This window comes from Saimiri boliviensis, chromosome 2 (genome assembly GCF_048565385.1).
Source record: "Saimiri boliviensis isolate mSaiBol1 chromosome 2, mSaiBol1.pri, whole genome shotgun sequence".
Taxonomy (NCBI): Eukaryota; Metazoa; Chordata; class Mammalia; order Primates; family Cebidae; genus Saimiri; species Saimiri boliviensis.
In genome coordinates, this window is record NC_133450.1 from 1,774,279 (window position 1) to 1,800,431 (window position 26,153).

The 26,153-nt window shown below is 47.4% G+C and overlaps 1 protein-coding gene across 16 annotated transcripts in view; it reads left to right on the forward strand.

Moving 5' to 3' along the window:
- Positions 1-19,932, forward strand: part of PEAK1 (pseudopodium enriched atypical kinase 1) — a 300,593-nt gene extending 280,661 nt beyond the window's left edge. For all 16 annotated transcript variants that reach the window (XM_074392604.1, XM_074392605.1, XM_074392607.1 and 13 more), the window contains one exon: positions 7,900-19,932. In XM_074392604.1, coding sequence (XP_074248705.1) covers positions 7,900-9,063 — 1,164 coding nt within the window. In that variant the 3' untranslated portion in view covers positions 9,064-19,932. The remainder of the gene's footprint in view (positions 1-7,899) is intronic.
- The last annotated feature ends 6,221 nt before the right edge of the window (positions 19,933-26,153 follow it).

A 26,153-nucleotide genomic window follows, 5' to 3' on the forward strand; every position in this document is an offset into this window, starting at 1 on the left:
ATACAGAAGCACTTGAGTCTCAACTGGGAATTGATTTAGGAAGGAGAGGTTTTGAACATTCATGTATACCTGGAATCACAATGAATTGTCTACTGGGAAAAGGGAGCATGGCTTTAATTCATGAGGTGAGAGGATACAGTTGAGAACCAAAGCTGGAATTCAAGTTAGTTGAATTCCTAATCTGGGCCCTGAGCTGGTTATCGGACTGCTCTGTGCCTCAGTTTCTCTAGTGTGAACATTCTGGGCATCATTCTGTCAGTGTAAGTTACTGGTTCAGGAACACAAGTTATTTTCTTTGGATACACATGCTGAGTGGGAGAGTGAAAAGATTTGATGAGTTAGAAGTCTCAAATAAAATGATAAAATCTTACATGGTTGCCTTCTTGAATTTCTCTTCTAGGATCCATAATCAGTTTCTCAGGCACGTGAACATTTTTGCAGCATTTCAGGCTGTAAATTACCTGGCCTACCTGACAGTTCGCATAGCAGATTCCTACAACATCGAGTCCTGAGTACTTTGGACCCACACAGCATTTTACATAGTAAACACTTAATCTATTTTGAATATAGTTGTAACAGCATTGAGTGTGTGTGGGTCTTAGCTCTGTTGCAGCAAGTACAGCAATACTCCTCCTAGGCAGATCAAGGAATTGAGGTCAATTAGTGATAGGCCTATATCCTTAGAGTGAGGTTATACCAAATAGTGGATATTGATTTAGAAGTTACAGTGTTTCATTCTACACTCTCTCCCATTTGCAGTTGTACTTTTGTGTGATGTGACAAAATAGCACAGATGGTGTAATGTGTGTGATCTTTAATGTTTCTCATTTTTGTCCCTCCACAATTCATTCCCTATAACATCCATCTCACTTAAGTTTCACTGAGGCACCATAAAATGCATAGAGTGAGATGGAAATGAGATTCCCTGCTGATAAACTGGAAGTAGGCTGAAGGCATACTGGGCCCATAATGGCAAAATCAGTTAATGTAGGATATTTTTGAAGAGTCTTATATTTTGTAATTATTGCTTTATTTGGGGCAAAGGAGAGAAAATTGAATAGAATGACAAAGAGCTATGTTGTTTTGTGCAGTTTTGTGCAGTACTAAATCAGTGAGGCCCCAGGGCAGCCTGGACTCAACAGACAGCCCCACTGATCAGATTTCACTCATTTGTGTAGTTGGGTCATTCATGAATGTATATTATTCAGATTTGTCTGCCATTGCCCCCACCCCATCACCTTGCCAACTTTTGTCTGCTTCATAAAAGCCATTCATATATTCTACTGGTTCCAAGTCAGTAAGCCCTGTGGCGGCACTGAACAGCTGTTGCCTTTTCTTAGAATCTTTTATAGACATACGGAACGTGTACTATGTGCCTTGCTCTGTGCTAGGTCCTAAAGATACAGGTATCTGCTGTAAGATAGACAAAACATGTCAGAGGAGGGAGGAAAGGGGGCAAGGGTTGAAAAACTGTTGGGTACTATGTTCAGTACCTGGGTGATGGGATCTGTTGTACCCCAAACCTCAGCATCAAGAGTTATGCCCAGGTAACAAACCTGCACACATACCCCCGAATCTAAAATGAAAGTTGAAAAGAATTATAAAAAACAAAAATTTGAAAAAGATAAAAAATGTGATAACTCCCACAATAGAGATATGTACAAGATACAGAAGTAACACAGAAAGGGGGTTTAGGGTATTTAGCACTTGCTCTCTCTGACAAAAATACCTGAGAAGGGCTTTAAAAGAAGTAGGAGGCCTGGCGTGTTGGCTCACGCCTGTAATCCCAGCATTTTGGAAGGCCAAGGGGAGTGGATCACGAAGTCAGGAGATCAAGAGCATTCTGGCCATGGTGAAACCCCGCCTCTACTAAAATACAAAAAAAAATTAGCGGGGCATGGTGCCGTGCGCCTGTAGTTTCAGCTACTTGGGAGGCTAAGGCAGAGGAATCGCTAGAACCCGAGAAGCAGAGGTTGCAGTGAGCTGAGATGGAGCCACTGCACTCCAGCCTGGCAAAAGAGAAAGACTCTGTTTCCAAAAAAAAAAAAAAAAAAAAAAAAAGTAGGAATCCCTCAGGCAGATGAGGGGTGACAAGGAGCCCCAAACTGAGAGAACACTTGGCAGGTAAAGTGGGTGGCTGGCTGCAGACAGTTCAATATAGTAAGAGCAAATGGAACAGGGGGAAGTAGGACTGGAAAGGGAGGCAAGGTCAGGACTTCATGCTGTGAGCTGCTAGGAAGTTTAAACAAGCAGGAAATAGCAGCCGCTGTGGTTTTTTTAATGGCTCTGTAGCCGTGTGGAAGGTGTATTTGAGGGGATCACATTAGAGGCAGGGAGACCAGTTGGAAAGCTTTTGTGCTTGTCCAGGCAAGTGATGAACATAGCCATAGAGATGGAGAAAAGAGGATAATTTGAAAGTTATTTAGGAGAAAAATCAGCAAGAGTTGGTAATTAATTAGCCATACGGAGTAAAGATACGGGAGAAATCCAAAGTGAATTTGGTTTCCCATCCAGATAACAAAGCCGTTCATCAAGGAAGGAAGGACCGGGAGAGCAGTGAGTTTGGCGGGAAGGAGACTTCAGGTTTGGTTATGCTGAGTTTAAGGAATCTATGGGTTGGGATATATATGGGAAGAAAGCAAGTAGGTCATTGTACAGATGAGTCTAAAGCCCAAAGACAAGTGTGCGTTACAAATGTAGATGCGGAAGTCAGTATTGTATATGAGATGGTCGAAGCCGTGAGCAAGCTTGCGGAACAGAGTGTGTCAATGAAAAACTGGGATAGAGAGCAGACCCTCCAAACAGCAGCACTTCACGGAACCTTTGGGAAAAGGGTCAAGTGAAGAAGAATGGGTAACACCATGCCATTCAACGACAGATTAATTCCATAGTCGTATCAACCAGTTTTGCAAAGGTCCACCTTTCCCGCATCCCTCTGACTTAGTTGCCTTAAACAGAATATCTGTTGTTGAGAGAGCAGCAAGAGGCATCTGCCTCTTCACGGGCCCCAGGCTTTGTGGGCGCTCTGAAAGGCTCAGTGCTGTCAGAGAGCACTACCTTCTCCCCAGCTACTTAAAAGGACTTTACAGCCAAAGTCCCTGGCGGTCTACTTTTTAGAAGTTAGCTATCTAGGTTGCAATTACCACAAACATAAACGCTTTTTAATGACAAATCTGCCTCAGAGGTATGCAGAGCAGTTGTCATGAGCAACGTGGAAAACGAGCCCCTGAACTGAAATGAATATTCGGAATTAAACTTTTCAGGTTGTGCACGAGGAACCGTTTCAAGCTCTGTTTCCCTGCTAAGATTGTAAATGTTGGATTCTTTGACCCACGTCTGAGAAGGTCTCAAGAGAGGGCGATTTGGCTTTGATTCTGGAAGACAATGTGTTGTTTCCTCTCCCCCGAGTTTTTCAACTGATGATTTATCAGTGGGTGAAGGGTCCGCACCCCTGTCTTTGGGAATCTGGCCAGAATGCTTTAGGATGCTGTGTCTTACAGATAGGAAGTGCCGAGGACCCATGAGATACGTGTTTGGAAGCTCAGTGGATAATGAACATGATGTATTAATGTTTTTCCTTTTCCTCCTCTGTCCTCACTGGTCTTTATTAACCCAGACAAGCACCCGGTTTCCCGTCAAGCCTCTGTTTTTACATTATTCACGTTGGTGCATATGGATGTGCCAGCGGGCTGGCGGGCTGGCGCTTTTGAGGCCCCTGTGACTCCTTTGGAGAAGAGCTCAACGAGGGATTTCCTGTGAGTTCCCAAGCGGGCGAGGGTCACTGTGCCCAGGATGGGCTTCTCTTCCTGCCTGTGCTCTTCACATGAGGATTTCCCGTGGCATGCTTTTGGCATTGTCCCCGTCATAGAAGCAAAACTGACCCCGAAGGAGGCCCTGTGGTGCACTTGTCAAGAAGATTCAACCTTGCAGCAGCTTTTGTTCTGCTGCGCAGTCAAGCGAATCACTCCCGGGTGTTGATGTCGTAGCGCCCTCTAGCGTCACTGCGGCTCAGGCTCTCGTAGCTTTTTGTTTGTTTTTTTGAGACGGAGTTTCGCTCTTGTTACCCAGGCTGGAGTGCAATGGCGCGGTCTCGGCTCACCACAACCTCCGCCTCCTGGGTTCAGGCGATTCTCCTGCCTCAGCCTCCTGAGTAGCTGGGACTACAGGCACGCGCCACCATGCCCAGCTAATTTTTTGTATTTTTAGCAGAGATGGGGTTTCACCATGTTGACCAGGATGGTCTCGATCTCTTGACCTTGTGATCCACCCGCCTCGGCCTCCCAAAGTGCTGGGATGACAGGCGCGAGCCACCACGCCCGGCCTCTCATAGCATTTTTCTTCCCTCTCAGAACATGTAGACGGCACAGACTCTGCCAAATTCACAGCATTTTAAGTAGATTTTCCCAAACATAGACAAGACAAATAGGAGGTGATTTTTCCCCTAGTAGAAAAGGGAATGTTAAATGAAGACGTGGGGCCATTCCAACTCTAGTTTATTTTTATTCGTATTTTCAAATTTTGGGGGTCCTAGGAGGAGTCCTGAAGTAATCATTTATAGATTAAAGAGTAGCTGGCATGAACAAGTAGAATCTTTCTTGAGATTCCTCCTGTTCATGCCAGCTTCTCTTTATAAAGAAGAAATGCGAATTCTTTTCAGGAAAGATTAATGAGAGCCAAGAAAAAGTTGCTTTGATCCCTGGTAGAGAAAATACTGGGTAAGGGGAGAAGGAGGAGATTTGGCAGGAAAAATCCTATCCATTTGTTCTGAAAAAAACTGTTTTCCAAAATAACTTTTGAACTAGAAATTTATTATCTGAAGTCAGGTCATTTTGAGTTTTTTTTTTAAGTAAAGGAGTTATTAATATTTGAAAAATGGCTACAACGTGGTACCTAGAATAATATAATACTCCTACCTAAATTAACATCATTGCAGGCTCCATAATAAAGATTTATGAGATACCCATCAAGCAAAATCCTATTATGGAAATCTCCATAGGTCTGTGTTTGGGTTGTAACTGTTTTCTGGGTTATGAACCAACTAAAATCACTCTTTTTTCTCCTCTTTACCCTCTAGTCTTCTCCCTTTTGCCTTTGCCCTTAAACTAGAGTGACTCATTATTCTTCCACCTGTCTAGGTATTATAAAATGAAGAGATAAGGAAGTGCTGCCCACTCAGCTTGGCTATCTAGGGAGACCATTTTCCTTTACAGCATCTAAAATGGCGCAACAATTTATCATTTCTTCTTCGTAAATCATTTTGATCCTTTATCTCAAGCAGATCTGTGAGGCTAAACATAAATTCTTATTGTAGTATCCGCATTCTTATCTACTCACAAAGCTCTGGAGGACCTTATAAAAATGTGTGTGTGTGTGTGAATGTCTAGATAGAATTAGAATATCACAATTCAAATACTAGTCACAATTAGAATACCTTCTCTGCTTCTAATGTTAAACTACAAGGTGACAAATTTTTTTCTGCCTGACCTGACATAGTTAAAACTAGACTTGGCAAAACAATTGTCTCTCGTAGCTTTAGGTTGTCCTATCTTGGATTCTAACATACTGCTGGTGTTAACTCGTTTGTCAAGGATGACCCTGGCTTGGAGGTGTTGAATGGTAGCAGTTTCTGTCTGCCTGTCCTCTATCAGAGAACCTCACTGCTGTGGCAGGTGGCTCTCAGGACTCAAAATAAAGATGTATTTTCTGTTTTGTTCATTGTTCCAAAAAATTAGGATTCTCTAAGATTGTATTAGTTTGACATTTGCAAGTTAACTGCTTTAGTCATTATCAGTGTTACATTTGTACAACTTTGTAGTTTACAGACGTACTCTATATACTTGATCCCAATTAATCCTCACAACTGCCCTGTGAAGTAGATTTCAGTGTTCTTTATATTGTCTCTTTTAATAGGGAGACTGAGACCCAGAGAAATGCCCAAGGTTATACAGCTAGTGGCAAAGCTAATTCCCAGGCTTCCCAAGCCCTTGGAGAGGGTTCTTTTTACAATGTAACAGCTAGAGTTTAACCATCCAATCTGACTCAGCTAAATTTAGTGGTATTTGATAGGATTTTCAAAGACCGAAGAGTTGAGACCCTTGAGCTTTCATTCCAGAAGACAGCGTAATATTGAGCAAATTTAACTGGCAGTGGGGTTAATGGTACCATGTGCTGGATCCAACTCCTGTACAACTGAACAGTGACTGGTAAATAATTTTTAAATACCTGGTGACACTTAAATATGAAATATTGTCAACAGTGCAGTTACAGAAGTAATAAATGTTATGATTGATGAGCATATAGGATTATATATTATACTATATACACTAAGACTCAAGAGCTTTCCAGAGATAATATTTTCTGAAAGATACATGTTTGAACTTGAACTCAGCCTAGGAACGTCTGTTCAAGACAGAAGTTTGCTTAAAAAAGAAATACTTAGTATATCCTCAAACTGAATTAAGTAGATAGTAGAAGACTTAAAGGAACTTGTGCTCAGGGAGGGAGGGAGGGAGGGAGGGAGGGAGATTATCACGTCACTGGTCACTGATATCAGGCCTCTTTAACAGTAGTAAGTATGGTAAACTAGAGAATAAAAGAGAGATGCTTTTCTCCCTTGAGACTCCCTTGCCTTTAATCTTTTTTTTTTTTAATACCTATTTGAATGGAAATCAGAATGTGCTGCATCTCAGAAGTGGAGACCCATCTGAATTCTCTCCTAAGAATGTATACATTTTTCTTTTTAAATAAAAATGACTAGAAATTGCTTTTTTAAAATTTGCTTTTCTGTATTATTGTAATAAATAGGCAGTGTAAGCACTACAGAGGGTGCATGTTGCTGGGAGCCTTTGATATTTGTGACTTATGGCAGTGTACCCCTGCTGAGGAGGGAGAGCAGAGAATGACCCTCCACTAACAGGGCCGTGGAGCAGACTCCAGACCAGACGATTAAGATCCATGAACTACTATTAGAGACTGAGTCTCCACTGTCAGCCTCTCTATAGCATGAGGATAACCCGTTTGGGGTGGTTTTACTTACTTTTTGCTTTGATAACCCTTTAAGAGTAGAAATACAATTGTTGTCACAGTATATAAAACTCTTGCCTAACTTTTTTTTAATCACAAAATTCTTCCTGGACCCATAACCACTTTATATAAAGTTCTTTATGAAAGGTCTTATTGCCTCAATAGTGGGTGTTAAATGAGGCCTGTTAAGAGAAAGCATAAAACTCAGAAAACCGCCATCAAATGTTGGTGTTGTTCTGACTAGGTCAGACCAGTGACTCTCTCAGCCCTACCAGTGAACCATGAGTGCCAATGTTGTGAACATCACAATGACGTTCATTGAAAAGTTAGGAAAACCCACAGTTTACTTGGCCAATGTTACATCATTCTCCTAACCTGTGAGATGTTGACACAAAGGATGATGAGTGATGAAATAAGGTCTTCTGGTCTCCATTAGGAGTCCATTGGCCTGCTGTATAAGTCTGGGATACAAACCTCTACAAAAGTAAGTGAAAAATGATTTTATTGTTGTTGTGATGAGTTGCAAGGTTATAGTGGAAAGAGCCGGCTTTGGCATTAAACAAACTTGGGTTTGCAAACTGATAACCCTGGGCTTTTTTTTCTTTTTTTAATTCTTAGATCCTCAGTTTACTTTGAAAGGTCAATGTGAGGACTAGAAATGGTACACATAAAGTACTCACCACGGCCTGGCATGTAGACAACCATGAAAAATGGTTACCACCATCATGACTGTCACTTAACACAGGGCAACCCTGGCTAACGACTTTACTATATGATCGTTTGTCCCTAACCAGTCATCTTCCAGTTAATCCTCCCTGATACATCATAAACCTGCTTATGAGAGTGTGAGTTTTACATTGTTTTATTATCTTTCAGATCTGTAAGAGCAAGGCTAAAGAATCTCAGCAGTATTATCACAGCTTGGCTGTCCGACAGAGTCTGGCTGTCCATTTTAACATTCAGCAGGACTGTGGTCATTTCCTTGCTGAAGTCCCTAACCGTCTGCTTCCCTGGGAGGATCCTGATGACCCTGAAAAGGAAGAGGGTGCCATGGGAGAGACTGAAGAAGAAGCCAAAGGAGGAATGGATGGGAAAAACCCAAAGCCCTGTTCTGAAGCAGCAGCATCCCCGAAAGAGAGCTCTGGAGTCGTGAGCAAAAAGCAGAGGAGCCACGTTGTAGTCATCACCAGGGAGGTCCCATGTCTCACTGTGGCTGATTTTGTGCGAGACTCCCTGGCCCAGCATGGGAAAAGCCCTGATTTGTATGAGAGGCAGGTGTGTCTGCTGCTGTTACAGCTCTGCTCTGGCCTCGAGCACCTCAAACCCTACCACGTCACTCACTGCGATCTGCGCCTAGAGAACCTGCTGCTTGTCCACTCCCAGCCCGGAGGCCCCGCCCAGGGCTTTGGGCCTGCAGCGGCCAGCCCCACCTCCTCTTACGCCACGAGGCTTATCGTGAGCAACTTCTCCCAGGCCAAGCAGAAGAGCCATCTGATGGACCCCGAGATCCTCCGGGACCAGTCTCGCCTTGCCCCAGAGATCCTAACGGCTACCCAGTATAAAAAGTGTGATGAGTTCCAGACAGGCATCCTCATCTACGAGATGCTGCACCTCCCCAACCCCTTCGATGAGAACCCGGAGCTGAAGGAGAGGGAGTACACACGAGCAGACCTGCCTCGCATCCCACTCCGCTCCGCCTACTCCCGGGGCCTGCAGCAGCTGGCCAGCTGCCTCCTGAATCCCAACCCTTCCGAGCGGATCCTCATTTCAGATGCCAAAGGCATCCTTCAGTGTCTGCTCTGGGGCCCCCGCGAAGATCTCTTCCAGACTTTCACCACCTGCCCTGGCCTAGCGCAGAGAAACACGCTGCTCCAAAACTGGCTAGACATCAGGCGAACACTGCTCATGATCAAGTTTGCCGAGAAGTCCCTGGACAGGGAAGGTGGGGTCAGCCTTGAGGACTGGCTTTGTGCTCAGTATTTGGCTTTTGCCACTACAGACTCCCTCAGTTGTATTGTGAAAGTTCTGCAGCACCGCTAATGCGCTGACCATAGCTTCACCTTCGTCCTGTCACCCACGCACTTCCCCTCCTAGTGCTCACTCCAAACTCAAGGAAAGAAGAAAGCAAACCTCTTTCCCTGTCCGTGAACAAGCGGGTCCATTCAGAAAGGTGATCCACTGCCTCAAATCAAGTGAGAAGCTGATTCTATCCTAACGTTACAGAAATTCAGCTGCACAAACTTACGGTTACTTTCCCTTGAAACACCTTCCATCCTGATAGTCCCATAAATGCAGGTAAAAAGGAAAATCCATGCTCTTGAAGGGACAGCTTCTTTGGTATGAACTCAGTGAGCCAGTGACCTCACTGAGGGTCCATTTCCTCCGTAATTCTGGATATCACCTATCTTTTTAGCACCGAATATTTATTCTCACTAGCTGTAGACAAATTTAACAGGTTTCTACTATGACCCAGTCGACTCTCACAACAGACTCTTCCTTTAGGGTGTCAGCAACCAACTTACTAGGCAGAACTGTCATCGTTAGCATCAGCCCAATTTTGGTTACCAGGGACTATATCCTTTGTTCCAGGAAATTGTAGAAAGAAAAGGAGAGATCCCATCCCATCCTTGGGTCATAGACCCATTTTCCTTACCATTATTCGTAAATATGTGCAGTGCATAGAGGACAGCCCTAATAGTCTCCCCTCTGCTGCCACTGCCCGATTCTCCACTCTGTCCCCGCTTGCCAATGAAGTCTGGATTGATGAGTCACGTGTGGCCCATTACAGAGCTGACCCAAGGTGGTGTCGCCACTGCCTCAACAGGGTGGAGTTCAGAGCTTATAAATAGCTGGCAGGGCATAAGGAGATGATTTTCTTACATGTGCAATTCCCTAGGGGCCATTGGTGAGCAGAGTTTAAAGGGCCCTTTGATTACTGTCAGAACTGTCAGCATTTGCAGCTTCCCCTGAGCAGTGATTGGCCAGCTCCCTACCATCGGTAGCCAGTGTTAACTAGTGTACCAAATGCTGTAAACAGTTCCCCTGAATGAAATAGCTGTCAGTGGAGCTCTCAGATCTCCTTAGAGGGCACAGTGGGGTGGGCTGTTGGGATGGCCGAAGGCAGGGGAGGGGAAGAAGGCCACCGATGAGACGGCTGACCTCCTCCTCAGAATGTTGACGTCTTCTAGAGAGACCGCCTCCCAGTGTAAGTGGCTCATGGCTCCTCTGACTCTCTCTAAAATGGCTCTGGAGGACAGCTCACGGGAATTCTGATTGCTGAGGTGGGTGACTGAGAGCTGTTCACCATGTGTGCAGCCCGTGCTCCTCTCCTATGGATATATGTGCAATTTTTGTATGTATTTTTTTAGCTGTATATTACAGTGTTTATGTTGCAACTTCACCTGAAGCGAGTCTGCAGAAACCTTCCCCCTTCTTCCCTTGGCACATATGTGCGCTAAGAGATGAGTGTTCCTTCCACTGGTGTGTGTGTGTGTGTGTGTGTGTGTGTGTGTGTGTGTATACACCTGTGCTTGTTTATCCAAAACTGTGAGTATGTGTTTACTTTGACCTTGAAATCCCAAGAGTCACTCGAACAATGTGTGTGTACACTTGTGTGCCCATGTGTGCGTGCACACGCATGCTGGAAGTAAAGGCCGGGCCTCTAGAGAAGCAGCCTGCGGCAGGGTTGACAGACATGTTCTCTGTGCCTGGTCCGTGAGCGGGCCCTGAGGCCCCTCATCTACCAGTGCAGAGTTTCCTTAAAGCCAGGACTGATTGTGTAGTATTACGTACATAGCACATTAGTGGCCTTGGAAATTTCCAAACTTTTAACATTTTTAACAGCCTTTCATGTGATTCGTGTATATCAAAGAGGATCAGGAAAGGAGAATAATGTATTTTACTGTGCTCTTATTATTTTTTTAAGTGATTGGAATATGTGAGGCTCTATATGGAGGATGTCCTTATTCCATGTCCAGCAATATAGGACTCCCAGGAGAGAAGGCTGGTTAGCCCACAAAGAGTCTCGCCTCCTCTAGCCAGAGTGCAGGGCTCTGCTCCTAGGAATGGCCATGGAATGGGCATGCTGCTGCAGGCCAGCAGTCCACTCTTGGTGTCCTGTGGCATGGCTGCGCCTTGCCTCGAAGATTGGTGTTTGGTTCATCTTAGCATAGCCCATGTGCACATGACTCCTTGCCTGATTATGCACTGAAGTAGCAGCACACAGACCACTGACCATGTCAGCCAGCACATCCCCTCCACCTCCCCCGCCTCCCACCTTGCAATGGCTTGCATATTGAGATACACCTTCTCAATGTCACGCTCGTGGTGCCTTGCCCGTGTAAATTGGAATGTTGACTATTTAATGAGGTTACATATTTAATGCAGAATGTTCCCTGGTCCCTCTATTTGTTAGGTCTCTACATATCTTTTTTGCCTTTGTCTTTTTCTGTTATGATTTGGATCCAATCTTTAACTCTATGGTATACTAAGCATGGACACCTCCACTACCATTATCTTACAGCACTGGTAAACCAAGCACCTCTTTACGTCAGATGTTTTTAGTACTGTTTTTATGTTCAGATTTGTTAAGGGCAAAAGATGAATGCAAACTAGCCAGAGAAGAGCCTCAGGCTTCCCAGAGACAGGTGGCTAAATTAGTTTTTCTCTGGGTGATGGCCAAATAATGTGAGGTAGAGAGGGAAGGGTGTGTTACAGGTTAGAGCAGAGTGGAAAAAGAAACTATATTTCTAGGCAGAGTACTACATAAGTTGGTCTTCAGAATATTTTTCCAAAAAGATGAAATTCAGTCCATTTAACATTATCACAAATATTTTTCATTTTAATTGTGATAGGGACTTTGAATTTGTTCATCAACTGGAAAGAAATCCTACCCTCTGTGGACACAGATACACACACACATTATATATGTTTTGAATTGTGACTAGTATAGCACTTTACATTTTCTCAAGTAACAGCAAGTTATTGCCTTCAATATTGATTAGAAATTGTTTTCTATTGAAGTCTATACTATAGATTTTTCCATTTATATTGAGAGTTTAAACAATTAAGCTCCTACTGGAACTCTTCCTTAAGCCACACGAGCATGAACAATCTCTGTGACACTTGGGTGCTAGAGGAACACAGTGGTGGCTGAGGTGGCCAAGAGCAAGACTGAATGTACAGTAGAGTGCCTTGTTAGAGTGGTAACTTGGAAGCGATTCGGTGGATGTTTCACAAAGAAGACAAAACTCGAAGGAGCCTCCTGCGCCGGCTGAGGCGAGCCCGTTTGGTGTACGTACGCTACCGGGACGCCAAGAAGCCAGTTCAGGAAGCACAGCAGCAAGATGAGAAAAGGAGTAACTGGAACCTGCGGAATGACAACACAAGAATCACCAAGCCCTGGGCCGAGTTAGAACTGGAAGCCAGGAATACGACAGTGAGTTTCGGGATTTGCCCTCAGAAGACCAACTGGGTGGGGTATGGGTTGGGGTGAGGGCACAAGCACTCCTCCTGCCTGCCCTGCTGCTGCTGAGGAGCCAGAAGTCAAACATGTTGGCTAGGATTTTAACAGTCGGAGAAGCCTCCTATTGTCAGATTAAGTGGGGGTCAGTTTTGCTTCCAAACTCAGAATAAGTTTGTAAACATGGGAAAGTCTAAGTCAAGAAATCTAAAGCTCTAGAAATATTAATGATATTTCTGGGAGTAAAATACTGAAAATTATGTTTTAAAGTTTCTAGTATTACAGAGTTTCCAGGAAAGATCTTTGCGTTCCTACTAAGCTTCTCAATTTTGAGTTATGAACCCTTTGGTGCTGGGAAGTAACCTGACATTTGGTTTTGCTGGAATTAGGGTTTTCACTAGATTTCACTGCAATTAGGATTTTCTCCAAGATTTTACCAGCAGTGATCCAAAAAAGTACAGGCTGGTCCCAGATATAGGGATGGATTTAGGATGCTACACTAGATTTCAAGTGGTTCTAGATGTGTAAATACAATACGAACATTCTTGGAGAGGGCGTGAGAGCAGCTGGACTTCCTGGGCCACCCCTGGCTTGTGTTTCATTCCCCTCACCGGTTGGTAAGGATTGAACATTCTGCTCCAGCCTAACGAGTGAACAGGATGGCTGCACACAAAGCCAGGTTATTAGTTTTACCTCATTGAGGCTCATATTCTCAAAGGCCCAAAGTGCTGTGCTGAGACAAATCCAAGTGCTGCCCTTGTGAAGTGCGCGCTGAAGTTCGGCTGTCTGCGCTCACAGCAGTGCCGGAAGTGGGGGTGCCATGGACCAAAAATGGCGCCGTAAGGGAGGCCAGAAGAGCTGCAGTGCAAGATCCCAGGAGAGATGATACCAAAGAAATCAAGCCGTTTTATCCTGATGCTTCTAAGATGATGAGGGTGAGTTGTGACAGATGCCGTGGGAGGGGAGTTCACATACATTCCGTGTCAAGGCATTTAGCTGATAAATCCATCCTCAGAAAAGCACCTTTGTAAAAAGTCCATTTTGTATATTGAGTAAGAAGAAGATGATGACGATGATGATGATCATGACCCTGATGAGGGCAGATTCAGAGTTCCTCAGTATTTAAGGAGAAGGGACCCTTCCTTCTCCCCTTGACGTGACTGTGGCTATTGCCCAAACCTCAGCTTGAGAACATCATAGCCATATGATACTGAGCGTGGAGGATTTTTTTTTTAAGAGATACGGTAGTTTTCATAGGTTTGTTTAAAGAACTCTTGGGAAATTTCTTAACAAATTGTGATTGTTTTTATAAACCTTCCTACAGAGTTGTTTACCATTCATCATCACCATCATTTAATATCTATAAGTGCCCAGGATGTACAAGGTGCTATACAGCTGTTAAACACCCCTCCCTGCAACTGCTTAAAATTAGAATAGATTTTGCATCACCCACTGCTAGAAGTTTTCCCCACCTAGGTGGGCTGCAAGGGCCTGCATTCTGAACATCCCATTACATGTTTCCCACTCCAGAAAGCCTCCGTATTTAGTTCAGCTTTTCATCTTGGCCTGTCCCATCCACTCCCATGGTTTTGTGGGGTTTTTTGTTTGTTTGTTTGTTTGTTTTAAATCAAGAAAGTTTCAGGGAATCAAAAGAGGTCGGAAATTTTTTAACCTAGCGAAAGTACAGAGTCATATATTTTGCTACGAATATTGTTGTAGTACAGAAAACCCACTTTGCCCATTAGTGTGTGGATAGTATGTGTGTGTCTGCGCCCGTGATAACTTGAATGTTGAACCAGCCATGGGGTTCATTTTTGAAAGGTTAAACCACACTGCTTCAGGAATTGCTCCAAATACTCCTTGGTGACCCCTTCCTTTGCCAGTTAGAGCTAAAGAGTGATGTGTGAACACACCGGGTTGGGATTTTCTGTTGAGGATATGCAGGGCGTTTGGCATGAGGCTAAGACAGAAGCACGATTTCATCCTACTCGGCGATTCGAACCATGACAGTCCTCATTCCAGCCTCTCTTTAATTCTCTCTGGCCCTGCCCACACTCTATATTTGAAAATCTTGTTTTTCTTGCTCTTTCTGGAGCTTCACCCCTCTACTTACATATTGTAAAGTTGTATAAATCTCTCATTGAAAGGTCCCCTCTGCCACCAGTGGCGCCACCCTTTGGTTTGCTGTGGTACTTTGCTGTGTACTCTGTGGCATCATGTTACTGTGTAAATAAATCCATTTTAATACACACTAAAAACCCGACAAATGCTTGTTCTTTCGGCGACTCCTCCGCACTGACATACTGGGAGGCTGGTTGCAGGCATGGTTATGTCTTGTGCCCCCAGGGCAGGTGCCCTCTCCATAAGACGGGAAGTGATGCCTTTCAGCCGCTGTGCCTTCTGCACTCTGGGTCCTCATCACCTGCTGACATGGATTCTATTTCTCTGCATTCCCACTCTAATTTTGAGGAAACCAGGCCCCAAAGAGAAAGTCAAGGCGATCTGCTTTTCCCAGCCCTCGGAAGGCTGCAGATGGCTGTGTGAGATCGCCCCCTGGTGAGCAGTCACCTGCAGGCGTCCTGGGTCTGTGCAGTACTGCATGCTGAGAGGCTTGGTGAGCGGGCTCCGGCTGACCGAAGAGCTCTTCAGGTGATACGAGCAGGGGCAGGGCCTGGTACTGCATCCTCTGCAGGAGTCACATGCTTTTCACACACAGTGACACACGGAGGCCTCACAAAGGCAGACAGGCTAATGTGTGGACCCGTCAGCAGCCCAGAGACGAGGCTGCCTGGCTTAAGCAGGAAGGGTCAGCAGTGGTGGCGACAGCTGCCGCATTATTAGAGGACAGATGAAAGGGCAAACTACATGTAGATTCTAAATTTAGAGCAGATTTTTAGAGCACCAACCCCTTACTGTGGACACTCTCTCCAACCCAGCGTCTCTGCTCTTGTCTACTAGCAAGCACTCTGGAATCTGCAGATGCTCTTTTTAAGGCATTTCCCAGAAGAGTGGCTGCCAGACTTAAGGTTTACGTTGTTGAGGAGCAGCGTAACAGAACCCATGTCGGTGTGGACCCAAGAGCTGTCTGAGTGTTGCCTGGGCCAGGAGGAAGGGTCAACAGCAAGACTGACTGGACAGTCCCGGGAATGCAGGCCCTGCCTGCTGGAGAAGAGCCCACGGGACTTCCCTCCTAGATGTCAGCACAGCACACTGGCTTCTGTGGGAAAGGAAGCAAAGATAAAGGTAGGCAGTTGGGGTTGGGAGGTCACAGAAACAGAACGCCCCAGACGGGGCTGCTGTCTGAGGCTCTGCTGGCCAGAGTGCCACCCTGTGTGGAGGCCAGATCTCACTAACGCAGGCCTCCATAACTGGGGGATTCAGGTAAACATTGAAAGCTGAAGGAGCCACTTCCCTTATATAAAGGCTGGGGTGTAACAAAAGCACACGGAGAGTTTTGCCTGGGCCTTTCCTGGGCCTTGAAGCCTGGCAAAATAACGTAGGAATTCTTCACAGGAGCCTTTCAGGATTAACCAAGTTTATTGGGGGTCTGAAGGAACTCCCCACACCTCCATGATTTAGCAGGAGACAAGTTAAGGGTAATCACTCCAGCACCTGGACCCTTCTGGATTCAACTTCCTGAGGCTCCAGTGGAAGGTCTTCAAGACTCAGACCTTAGTAATAGATGAAAAGAAGTTAGTCACTTAGGTCTTTAGATGAACGCACACTTAACGACGTATGAGCTCTGGGAAACCGTCATTTGGAGTTGGTCTGGCGATAATTTCCACGCCTTCACCCTATAACTGGTTACAGAAATAAAAACTCCCTTCTCCCCAAGTTCATCTGCATCTTATTACTGGGCCACAAGAATAAGCATCCTGACCCTCAGTTTGGTCCAGGAACATGTGGACCCCTGAAAGGATATAGGCCAGGGGATGGTGGGACCAGCTGAGGGCTGCCCAAGCCAGACTCCAGGTGAGCTGGAACGAGGCCAGAAAAAGCACTTGAGTTTCTATTCTTCAGTGGGATCACTTTGCCCTTTGGTGTAACAGGAGAGCCTGGAGATGAATTATCCTATTCCCCTTCCCCATTACCTTACCCAGCATGGGACTCATTCCTGGGAATTCCATTAGCGGGTCCTCAGTGACACCATCCTGTCTGACTCTGGGTTGCCCAGAGTTGATGGGCCAGTGACATGTGGATGGGGCCTTTGGCAGCTCCATGCCTGTAGAGTGCGGTCCTTCAACCGAAGGCACAGAGAATCTTGATTTCTTTCCTGCCTGGCGTGGGTTGGTGTGGGGAGTTCTCCATTGCCTGGGGTTGCAAGTTTCTATCTTCTGCTCCAGGGGCTCTCTGCCTCTTCAAGGCCCAGCAAATTACGCTTCCTTTTAAGTGAGCTTGCACTCTGCTCTACAAGAGAAGGAACTTCATTAGTGCCACAGGAGCCAGGAACTGCAGTTGGCAGATCACAGCTCAAGGCAATGACAGCTGAAACTTACAAACTGGATTTCATACTGGGTGGGGGGTAGGAGGGAATTGGTTGCCAAGATCCAGTTCTCTCAAATTTGCAAACGTCTAAAAGGAAATAGTCTTCCTGGACGCAAACTGCCTGCCTTGGATCCCAGATAACCCTCCGTACAGGTATGCGCGCACACACCGACTAGTGGCCCCCTTGCCCTCTGGGACGTGCCTGGAAGCAGCCAGAAAGCTGAGTGATAACGCTGTGAGGGTTTCTGAGGAATCTGCAATGACGGGGGCCCGGGTCCCCTAAAGAAGCAACTCCTGGCTGGGCGCGGTGGCTCAAGCCTTTTGGGAGGCCGAGGCGGGTGGATCACGAGGTCAGGAGATCGAGACCGTCCTGGTCAACATGGTGAAACCCCGTCTCTACTAAAAATACAAAACATTAGCTGGGCGTGGTGGCGCGTGCCTGTAATCCCAGCTACTCAGGAGGCTGAGGCAGGAGAATTGCCTGAACCCAGGAGGCGGAGGTTGCGGTGAGCTGAGATCGCGCCATTGCACTCCAGCCTGGGTAACAAGAGCGAAACTCCGTCTCAAAAAAAAAAAGAAGCAACTCCTGCGGGCAGGGCGGTATAGGGACTCAGGTTCCCCCCCCAGGACCACCCATTGCTCACCAGCCCGCACTTGAGCTGGCATCAAAGAGCAAAACCCTCCAAGCCCTGGTTCATCTTTGCCCTGGGATGGGGGGTGGGAGGCAAAATGTACCTCAGGTGAAGAGAACGTGGAAAGATAAAGTCACCAGGCCCCCCAGGGAGGGGCGAAGTCGAATGCCTTGGAGAGCTGAGATTCTCCTCTCCAGGGTAAAGGAGTGTGCGCTGGAAAGCCAGCCCTGGCGGTGCTTCCCGTGGACCAGCTGAACAGCTTCATTTCATCTGCACAATCCAGTGAGGTGCTTTCTAGAATTATCCCCATGTTGCCCACGTGAAAACAAACCAGAGAGCGTTTGTTTGCCCCAGATCCTTAGTGAGGGAACTAGGATTTGCCTCTGACAGTCTGACTCCACCTCCCGGCTTCCTGGAGTGAGGGACAGTCCTCCCTCACTCTCTGGCTGTCACCCCAGGGTCATCAGTGGCTCCTTGGTGTCCAGGGAGGAAAATCCAGTTGCTGGATCTATGTCTTCCACTTCTCATGCTCCTTGCTGACCGGACACCGCAGCAGCCCCCACCCTCCAGGCTGGCCTAGAAGACATGCATCGAAATCCTCTGTGCGGGCACCGTTCCGTTCTTTTTCTCCCGTTCTTCACGGCCCCATTCAGCCAAGAAGCTTCTGGGGTGACATCATCTGAAATCACCAACTCACTCCGCAGACTCAGCTCCTGGCCTGGTGTGTGTGCACCTCCCTTCTCGTGAGCGCCTCCGGGGAGCCTGGGGCTTTAGCTACTGGGCCTGCTGTCCTTGATGTCCGACTCAACTAGCAGGAAGGGAGGAGGAAGAGGATTGCCCGTGGCTGCCGCACTGGGCCAGGCCCTGGGCCAGGCTCTCCCTCACGTTACATCACCTGATCCCCACTGCAGCCATTTTACAGATGAGGAAACTCAAGAGTGGGTAAGAAACTGGCCCAAGGCTGCACAGCGGGTAAGTGGCACAGCTGAGATTCAAACTGAGGCCTGAAGCCAGTTCTCCCGCCACCTTACAAGTCTTGGTCTGTTGGCTTGTTTTTGTGCCAGCGGATAGGTAGGCTCAGGCCAAAGGGTGTTTGCTCCAACTGTGACAGACTGGAGTCGCCCAGGAGTGCTTCCTCCTGTGGGCAGAGTGTGTGAGTGAGAAGGAAGAGCCGGACCCACAGGGCCGGCCAGGCTGAGCAGTCAGATCGTAGCTTACCTGTAGGGCCGGCACCTTTCCCCATCAGACCTTCACTGAGCTCCTGCAGGGTGGCCCGGCCAGCGCAACGCATGGCCACTGGCCGCCTTTGAGACATTTCCTCTCCAGGCTCCTGAGCCGACTTGCTGTTGGCTCTCCACCAAGAACGCTGCTGGAACCACAGAGGCAACTGGCAGCTTTATTTTCCTTTTTATCTTTCTCTTTTTGGTTAGTAATCTGCTCTCCATTCACCTGCCCCCTCCACTCCCACCCTGTCATGGTAATCAAGGGTGTGAAGTCCTCAACCCCTAAGAGCTCCACGCATGAGCAAATATATACAAGACGTATGTATGTACCTGTAGGGTTCCACTCTCTTACAGAAAGTAGATTTTCATGTGTACGATACTCTGCAAATTGCTTTTCTCACTTAACAATACATCACTGGCCAGCTGTGGTGGCTCATGCCTATAATCCCAGGACTTTGGGAGGATCACTCGAGCTCAGAAGTTTGAGACCAGCCTGGGCAACATGGTGAAACTCCATCTCTACAAAAAAAAAAAAAAAAAAAAATTAGCCAGGTGTGCTGCACGCCTGTGGTCCCAGCTATTCAGGAGGCTGAGGAGGGAAGATCACTTGAGCCCAGGAGGTTGAGGCTGCAGTGAGCTGTGAACTGCACTCCAGCCTGGACAACAAAGTGAGATTCTGTTCCAAAAAACAAACAAACAAAAAATCATGGACATAATATTTAGCTTCTCACATTAAAAATAGTAGCATTATATAATATACACATATACGAATAGTATTATTATTATTTCCACTTCTTCAGGCATTCAGCCACCTTCTCGTAGGGATAGCTAAACAGCAGAATATGAGAAACTACTCCTGAGAACTATAAAAGGAGATGCACAGATACAGAGTTGAACTATCAGGTTGTCTTGAATTTTAATAAAATTTGAATTTTAAATCTCAATGGGTTTTTTTTGTGGAGTGAGAAACTTTACAAAATGGTTCTCAGAGTCACTTGGAGGAATGAATAGATGAAAGAAACCCAGAAATTTTTGAAATTCAGGGCATCATTGAGCATATGGAAAAGCTATGATCAATAAAACAGTGTGATACAGATACAAAAAAAAACAGATCAATGTGATAGAATAGGTAATCTAAAAATAGAATCTAGTATGAAAATAGCTTATGTAATATAGGATAAGTAAGACATCACTATATGAGAAGGAAGAAAAGTTTATTCAGTAAACTGTGCTGGTACCATTGGTTAGCTATTTGGAAAATACTAATCTGCATACTATAAACTGAAATAAATCCAAACAGATCAAACAAAGAGTTATATGCCATAGAGGAGAAAAAAGAAAAATCCCAAGAACTAGAAGGAATGTCAAGTCAACACATGTTTTATCTCTTGTTGGGAAAGGACTCTGTACGCTCAGGAGCAGTGGAAGGCCTCTGCAAGGGAAGGATCAATAGGTTTGACTAAAGAGGACAAACCTTTGTCCACAGAAAACAGCAGAAACAAAATCAAAAAGTAAATAACCAAGAAAAAAGATTTCAGCATATGTAACAGACATAGGGTTAAACATCTGAGTTATAAAGAGCTGTTACAAATCATTAGGAACATAAAACACTAATAGATGAGAACAGAGAAGTCACAGCAGAGCCCAAATGTTTCACCTTTCTAGAAATGAGAAATAACCTAAGATGGAATATCTTAAAATAAAAAATTAACAGCTTTTTCTGATTGATTACAAAAATAATACCTGTTTATAGTAGAAAACGTGGAAGACAAAATTGACGCACTAGGTCACCATCTAGAAATGGCCACCATTAACATGTCCTGTATATCCTGCAACAGTTGTTGACTCTGCCCGTTTTCTTTTAATTAAGATCACATCGTTGGCATCCCATTTTCCGCCTATCAAATTAACAAAGCTTATTTTAAAGCTTATACTCCATGCTGGTGACAGTGTATACGGTCCTGTCAATGTTTGTGCAATTGAATTGTATGGAAAGGGACTTGATTTATGCCGTCCTGGGACGCTGGGCAAGGGCTGAGCCCAGCAGTCAGGGTGGGGGTGGGTAATAGAGATTCAAATCTCCAAGGTCGGCCGGGCACGGTGGCTCAAGCCTGTAGTCCCAGCATTTTGGGAGGCCGAGGCAGGTGGATCACGAGGTCAAGAGATCAAGACTATCCTGGTCAACATGGTGAAACCCCGTCTCTATTAAAAATACAAAAAATTAGCTGGGCATGGTGGTGCGTGCCTGTAATCCCAGCTACTCAGGAGGCTGAGGCAGGAGAATTGCCTGAACCCAGGAGGCGGAGGTTGCGGTGAGCCGAGATTGCGCCATTGCACTCCAGCCTGGGTAACACGAGCAAAACTCCGTCTAAAAAAAAATAAAAAATAAAATAAAAAAATAAAAAAATCTCCAAGGTCAAAGTGACAAGTCACCAGGGAACTTTTCAAAAGGGAAGACCGCCCACGTCCAGTGACTTCCAGACCCCCTCCTCCCCCGGGTCCTCCAGCTATGCTGAGCTTGTAAGGGGCCTCTCTGCCCAAATCTGGATTTTGCTCCAGGTTCCACCTCTAGCAAACTGTCCTCAGCCACCCTCTGAGCCTTGTTTCGATGGGGCTCCTACCCCACAGGGTCATTGTCAGGATTAAAGGCCGGAGTCCAGCAAGTGTGTGTAGCCCACTGCCAGGCAATAGTAAGTTCTCAAATATTGTAAGGTCAGAAAGGCAAACTCTGAGCGAGTATTTACTTTCTGTTTTTATAGCCAAGGACTCATCAGGGGATTTTTGCTGAACAAAGACACTGTGAATTCAAATCTCGGCCTCGTGAGAGTCCGAGGCTGTTTGCAGCTTTTGAGTGGCAGTCTCTCCAGCCTTCCAAATAGCTCCTGGCTGATTTCAGAAAGCCTGGTTAACAGTCGTTTCTCTGAACACCTCCTACCTGCCCAAGGTGACATAGCACATCAGAGGCAGAAATGGGTCCACGCCTCTGAATCCAAGCCTGCCTTCCTCCCTATATAACCTGGACCCTTTACTCGGGGAGAGCCAGGCACAGTGGTAAACTGACAATGAGCAGGGCTGCGATGGGAAGTAGGGGGTGAGGATAAAAGCAGCTACTGGGGGCACCTCCAGCTCTGGGCCGGTGTGCTCTTTAGAGGATTGCTGTGTCCAGAAGCACACCCCTCCCTCCCTCAGCAAGGGGCTGACCCAGGCCTTCGGCCTTCCTCGGAGCCCGCTGCCCACATCAGGGCCCTCATTTCAGTTCCCCTCATGACACTGTGACTTGCATAATAAACGCTTCGGTTGAATGTACTTTATTTTGGGGAAAGTCATTAAACTACTTTTGTGGAAACATTTTAATTGAATTAGATTGTTTTCTGATTGTAATAAACGTTAATTAATTGAGTGGGCTGAGTGTCCTTGGATCTGGCTGGCTTCTCTCCGTTTAATTAGGAGGTGAATGTGGACTTATTTCTTTTTGCTATGAGCCTGTGGTTTAAATTTATCTTTTCAGCTAATAAAGTGATCAGGCGAATGCAGGGAGCAGATTATTTCTTATATCTGAAATGTAATAGCCTGCTTCGCTCACAGAGCCAAGTGGCAGCCTCTGCTTGGCATCGTTGGGGCGTGACCCAGTTCTCCATCTTGACTTAATGAGGTGTCTCCATTTCTCTTAGGAAAAGAAATAAGTTTTAAGTTCTGCAGACCTGCCTTTGTCTCAAGGATACTAGCCGCCTTGGGGAACGACGCTGCCGGTTCCGACGGGTGTGGATGACCTGCCAGGCGGGTGGCCTGCCAGGCAGCTGAGACTCCCGAGCTTTTGTCCATCCCTGGAGCAGGCAGGTAGGACTTGGCTAGTCACTGAAACTCAGAACAGCCGACAGCCTCTGGCAGCTTCCTCACTGTACAGATGCTGCAGTTGCAGCCCAGAGACGGAAAGGGCATGCCCGGGGCCACACAGCGCAGCCCTGAGACAGTAACACCTACATCCCCCGGCATATCTGACTAGTAACAAATTCAGTTTGGGTCCGCCAGCACTGGCATGAGCCAGACCGTTGGCTCGGTGAGAGGGTCGAGGTAGGTCCAAGGTCCTCAAGGAGGTGACAGCCATGTTGCGTAAACTGAATAATGACAGAGGGATCCACACAGCGTAGAAGACAGCAGGAGGGGCCAGGCATGTTACCTTGACTTGGGGATAGAAAGGGCAGTCTGGGAAGCCTTCTGAGAGGAGATGAGTCTGCACTGGGTTTTGAAGGATGAATAAGAGTCCCCAGGAGGCAAAGTGTGGAGAAGGTTATTCCAGACAGAGGCAACAGTATATGCAAAGCCACATTCATTCTGGCATGTGCTGGTAAACATGTAAGAGCCACAGGAAGCTCTCAGCAGAGGCAGGACATGCCCAGATTTGCACTGTAGGAACGATCTCTCAGGCTCTACAAGTGGAGAGACCAGAGGGGATATTAGGGGTAGAAAGAACCAAGGGAGAGAGGCTGGGAGCCCCCGGCTCAGCTCACAGCCATGGAGATGGAAGAGCAGGGGCAGATTCCGGAAATATTTAGGAGGTAGTCACCAGTCTCCAGCTTCCCAGAGGATCAGGCCTCCCGAGGAGGCCCCCACGAGGCAGCAGGTGAGCAGGAAGGAAGGGGTAATGCCCTCCCTCTTGGACAAGTTCTTTGGCAACGAAATGGCTCGCGTTCCCCTGAATAGTGCTGCGAAGTGACAAGACTTGCAGTGGCAGTGACAGCTCACATTGAGGAGCTTCCTTCGGCCAGATAGCATTACATGCGACGTGTGATGAACCTTATGTTCAGGACAACCCTGCAATGTGGCTCCTTTTCTGATCCCTTCTAGCAGTGAGGAGACCTGGGCGTGGAGATGGACCCTGACCTGCCCAAGGTCACCAAGCTTAGGAAGAAGCAGAGTGGGCGCTCTCCCAGGCCAGCCAGGGCCTCTCTGATAATTTACGTGTGCTCCACATTCAAATAGGTCTTGCTTGACTCTTTACCCAAAATTATCTATTATAACAGGCAACGAGAGGCGAGGTTTTCCTTTGAAAAATCGAAAGGTCTCCCAGCACCAAACATCATTCCCCAGGAGCACGGGGGCCTTGGCCTGGGCAGCTTGTCCCTTCCTCGTCCACGCCCAGGGCCCCTGCGGCCTGGCGGGAGGAGGCGAGGAGTCCAGGCTGGACTGCTTTTCTGCAGACCCCTCACTAGAGCAAGGAGGGCCTGGTTCAAACTCACTGACTCCCTGTGTGATCCTGGGCAAGTCCCTCCCTCTCTAGGCCTCGGCAACTGACCAGGCCTGCATCAGCCCCTCCCAGGGCTGCCGCGGAGTCTCCGGGAGCCACACGGGCAAGGCTTCAGTCACACAGTAGTTGATGGCTGCTGTGATTAAGGCTGCCTGGGCCCTGCTCCTGGTTTTCTCGAGGCAAACGAGGTTTGAGGACACAGGACACAGAAAAGTGTCTTCACAGGGGCAGCCACTAATCCCAGAAATTGGTCCCCAGGTCCTGCCGCCCAGGAATCAAGCTCACTGTCTGCAGCCTCTTTCTTCAGCAGGCCTCCTTCCTCTGCAAACCCCTAGTTTGCTGGGAACCCCAGAGGCACCTCCTTTCCCCCCCACATGCCCCCACTATCTCGGCCTGGCAAGACTAGATTCACCCTTCAAGGTCTCAGTCTAGCCCACCTCCTCCCCAACCCCATCAGACTTCTCCCCCACTGCCCTTTGGATGCTTCCTATGGGTATCTGGCCCCACTCTGCCCTTCTCTGCCACTGGGCACTTGTCTGATGCTGGAGAATTCCCAGGGCAGGCTCATGCCTCTGACTTGCCCAGAGCCTGCCAGAGTCCTCCCGGGGGCAGCTCCATCTGAGGACCATGGATAGCTAGAGAGAGGAAGAAATTCACCCTCCACATTGTGTGCGTGTGCACACATGCACACACACGCACGTGCACGCACACGCACACACACACCACACACACATACCACATGCACACACACCACACACAAACACCACACCACACACACACCACACCACACACACATCACATACACACATGCACACACACCACACACACACCACACACGCACACCACACACATGCACACACACCACACACACACCATACACACACACCACACACACCACACACACACCACACACACATCACATACACACATGCACACACACCACACACACACCACACACGCACACCACACACATGCACACACACCACACACACCACACACACCACACACACACCACACACACATCACATACACACATGCACACACACCACACACACGCACACACCACACACACACCACACACACCGCACACATGCACACACACCACACACACACCACACACATGCACACACACCACACACACACCACACACACATCACCCACACACACACACACCAAACCCACACACACACACACACCCCTGGCCTCTCTCCCATTTTGCGGCCACTGCTGGCCTTCTCCCTGGCTCTGCCCTGTCCCTCTGGGACCTCTCCCCACTCTGCCCTGCGCTTCACCAGGCTGTTCTGGATGCTCATCCAGCCCTGGGACATTCTCACCCCACCCTTCTCACTGGCACATGCCCTGACCGTGGGCAGGGGCTGGCACTAGGTAAGCTGTCACTACACACCACAGTGGCCCTGTCTCTGGGAAAATAAATGGAACATGGCTTGGGAGCTGGTCATCTTCCGGCTCCAGGAGACTCCCACAAAAATCCAGGGAGGAAGCCAACAGATCCTTCTCAAGGAGGCCAGCAAAGTAGGCCCTGAAAAACAGGATTAAAAAGCTTTCCCGTCTCTCCGCTTGCTACAGAGCAAAGCATCAGCGCGGTTAACCGGTTCCCAATTGATAGGTTTCCTGTCACCCTTCCCCCTCCTTCGGCTGCAGGACAGACCAGCTGTTGGGGCCAGATTAATGGCCACAATTAAAAGCAAAATGCCCTTGCTGCGGCCCACTCTCCTCCCACACCTGTGAGCCTGGAGGCTGCGCTCTAAGCCCCAGGAACGGGAGATTTGTAATGAAATCAGACAGGCCTCTTAACCGCTGATGCTATCAGGGCCCAGGGGAGAAGCAGACTTATTTCCTAATCTCCCGCTGAGCATCTGTCAGCCTCGCTGCACAGCAATGTCATTCCTGCGCGCGGCAAGGACCTTTCACGGGGCAGAGTGTCAACTGCCCGCCCGGCTGCCCAGCCGCCCCCGAAGCTCCCCGCGGCTGCTTCCCCTTTCCTGGGCTCAGGATGCACAGGTATTCACAGATGCTCACACTCCACACACTCACATCCTCCCATCCACACACCATCATTCTGG